Here is a 3,787-nt window from a genome sequence, read left to right as displayed (position 1 = left end):
AAATACCAAAGTTGGTATTGGAAATAAAAATTGAGGGGAGAAGACCTAGGGGATGATCGAGAAAGAGATGGCTTGGATGGATAGCTGAAGACATAAAAAAAGGACTGATGATGTAACAGTGGTGTTTGCAGAAGAGGTNTCTTTCGTTATAAATAAACATATTTTAATTTTGAAAATTGATATATTGTGGAAACTTTTTTATTACAATCATATTTTCATGATGATGGATCGACCTTATTAAATTATGATAATGATAATTAATCATGAATAATGATGAAATTTTACTTGGCTTTTTTTAGATAAATATAAATGTAGAGAGAGTTGGCCTTCTGAAATATCAGAGAAAATCTTTAACTTATTCTTGGATGTCATTCTTCTAGTCGTACCATTGCTCATCATGACAGTTACCTATTCATTTATAGTTGGAACGTTATGGAAAACAATCAAACCTTTAAAATGCCAAGGACAAGGTTCTTCTTACTCATCTTATTATTTCCAATTATAAACAGGGTGGCTCAAAAGACAGTTATATATTTTTAGAATATTTAAAACCAGGTTTATAACAGTTGCGTGTTGTCTTTTTTAAGTGTAAATCGATATAAATCTACTTAGTTGATTCATTGGAAGTTTCTGAAACCAATGGATCATAAAGAATGGATGCATCAAATTGATTTTTAAACCGTTTTTAAGATAGTCAAGTATAATAGTTTAATTGTCCGCTGTAGGCCGAGTGAATAAAATTATTGTAAAGTTTGTAGGTTGGTGGAGAGTTCGTGCCCTACCAACTGCCAATTTCTGCCATTTGGGTTTTCCTTCACATATCTTATACCAATGTATTGTAGAAAATTCTTCTGGGTGACACCCCGTATTGTACCCGCTAGTAGACGAGTGGATAAAACTCCAGAACACTGGTAGTTGGTCGTGGTTTACGTGAACTTTTCCGGATTTTCTTCACATTAGTAACACCTAAATAGGGCCCGAGTTCCCATAGAAAGTCTTCCCGTAAGGCATCCCCGTCGGAAGATCGCCCACGCGTCGCTTTGCCGTAAACAATAAACCAATCATCCTCTATTAGCGTTGCCATGCCTTACCCAATTAATCCTATTCAATAATAGGTTAACTGTCTTCTGAGCTATCGTGTGCATATATTGCATGACTACTAAAATAAATTTAGCATATTACTACCATAAATAACTTAAAAAATAACTTATTATTTCAGAAATTACCACAAAAAATGGATCGAATAAACTTCATATTCATTTTTATCCCAAGAATTCAGCAGGGACACAACGCATCGACAGTCATACATCTTTATCTTCACGGAGTAGTTTGAAACCGAAGCAACAGTGTAAAGAAGATAATATTTCTTATCAAGGGATTCGTGTCAGTAATCTTGATAAATCACTATCGCAGAAGAGGAGAGTGTTTAAAATGCTATTCGTTGTCGTGTTAGAATTTTTTATCTGTTGGACACCCCTTTACGTTATCAATACAGTTTCGCTTTACGATCCTCGCTCTCTTTACGAAGGACTCGGTTATTATGGAATCTCATTTTTCCAATTATTGGCTTATACATCTTCTTGCTGCAATCCAATTACTTATTGCTTCATGAATTCAAAATTTCGTCAAAGTTTCATGGGATTGTTCGGTTGCAAGAGAAGAGCTTGGAGCAATCAATGTAAAGAAGTGGCATTCAGAACGACGCTTAGTACTTCGTACCACGATAATTCTAATTCTAAAAAATCTATGAATTCCTCTACGAAAACTATTTCTGAACCGGAAATTTAATTAAAATGTATTAAATTCATTCTTCATTCAACTGTATATCGTTATATTATAATAAACTTTTAACAATTATCGTTAAGAATGTCTTTTCAATGTTTATAAAATTAAAATACCGAATGTGAAATAGAGTAAAACCCATACTTTAGAACCACAAATGATTATCAGGAAAATTGGAGTTTATGAGGGAGTCTTTTACTCAGTAAACTCCTACTGTGTGACCACTAACGGTTCCGAGCAAAAGTGGTCTTTTAGAAAGGTTTAGCACCGTAAATCCCTATTTTATGATCATTAGTAGTTCAAAGCAAACGTAGTGTTTGTGAGGGATTTCACTCAACAAAACCTCTACTTTGCCACAACCAATGGTTCCAAGTGTTCTTTATCTAGATAGTATTTTAGTGTTTTACTATATTTTATTAATGTTCATGCAAATTAACTCATATTTCTAAATTGCTAAATATAATGAAAAAATTGAATTTATTAATAAAATTTGAAGCTAAAGACAATCTTTGGAAAAAAATATATTTAAAGGTTTTGATCTTTGTACAGTTTCTAATCGAAAAAATGAGAAAGTTAATATAAAATTAATTTTTTAAGTGTATGTACAGTACTTTAAATACCATTAATGATCATTTATTTTTTAATTTTAAGCTAGAAAAATATCAAGTATAGAAAGTAAGTTAAAATAAAACAAAGAAGCGATGCTTCACTATCAAGAAATAGTGTGAAAAAGATGTTTGACACCCTCAAATGAAAGATAAATCATTTGAAAATAACAAAGAAAAATCTTTGAAAAAAAGATAATAAATCAAAAAAAAAACCAGAAAATATTTGACAACTTTGAAAAATGGTTGGAATTATATGAATCTATGTTATTTAGGAAAGTATTTATCAAGCATTTTTATGTTTTATTCTTTCCTTTCTGTTGACCACTAAGAGAGCCCTTTTCAGATCCAACGTGGTTTCTAGCAATTTGAAAGTGGGGAAATTTTGAGGTGAGGAATGGGCCATAATATAACTGGGATAAACCACCCTGAAAACTTTCTTGAGCGCACATACTATCTCATAGTGTTTTCACAGGTAGATGAATAGCCCCAGTTATTCGAGTAATGATGAAATGGTAAATAAACCATAAAGCGAAAAAAATATAAAGTATAATTTAATATATTTTTTAATTGCTAATATATTTTAATAATGTCAATATGGCTATAAAAATTCTTAAATTCGATGGAGAAAATTCATGGAGAATACACGTGCCAAACAAAATGGACTGTGATGATTTCTGAATTTTTACAATTGTCATAAATGTATTATAAATACAAATTAAATAATTTAGCCGTTTATTGATTTAAAGAGCATTAAACGATACAATTTACAATTGAAATTATTTAGTGTACTACACAAAACCGAACTCAGTATTGTAAGTATTCCCTGCAGTGATGCCACAATGAAATTTCAAAACGTACTGAAGCGCCTTCAAAAAATGTACTATTTTCCTTCAAAATGTACTAGTTCTATGAATACTTTGTTTACGTGCCTATATATATATTTGCCTATATATATAGAATTATAATTATCTTAACAATTTAAATTAGTGACATAAATGCAAACTAAACATTTTACTCAATTATTAAACTACAAAAATATGAAAACACACTTAAAAAAGCTTTTCATACTTGGGATGTGACAAGACTGTTAAACTTTATTAAATGGACTTGAAAAAACCTAAAAAAAATTTACGTTGTTTAGTCATCAGGCTGGTAATTTGATGCGTAGATATGACACAAACCCAAAAGCAAATATTTATTACCTGCAGTGGTGATTCAGTATGAGACTTTCAGTAAAATAAACTTCTGAAAGTGAAGCGAAATTCTACTTATTTTCATTTTCAATTTCATTCAGCATTACAAATTATATTTATCAAACATTTTATACCTTATGGAAATATTTCATATTTTTATACTTTTTTAAACTTTATACAATAATTAAATTAATTTTCACTACT

At 30.3% G+C, this 3,787-nt stretch overlaps 1 protein-coding gene across 1 annotated transcript; it reads left to right on the top strand.

Moving 5' to 3' along the window:
• The first annotated feature begins 307 nt into the window (after nt 1-307).
• LOC111622488 (cholecystokinin receptor type A-like) lies at nt 308-1,822 on the top strand. Its single transcript, XM_023364883.1, has 2 exons — nt 308-470; nt 1,220-1,822. Exons 1-2 carry the CDS (start codon nt 398-400, stop codon nt 1,786-1,788), a joined length of 642 nt encoding a protein of 213 aa, XP_023220651.1. The 5' UTR covers nt 308-397; the 3' UTR covers nt 1,789-1,822.
• Nucleotides 1,823-3,787: the final 1,965 nt, after the last annotated feature.

Source organism: Centruroides sculpturatus, unplaced genomic scaffold (assembly GCF_000671375.1).
Source record: "Centruroides sculpturatus isolate CEXI.00-Female unplaced genomic scaffold, Cexi_2.0 scaffold23, whole genome shotgun sequence".
Classification (NCBI taxonomy): domain Eukaryota; kingdom Metazoa; phylum Arthropoda; class Arachnida; order Scorpiones; family Buthidae; genus Centruroides; species Centruroides sculpturatus.
This window is presented reverse-complemented; position numbering and strand designations above follow the sequence as displayed.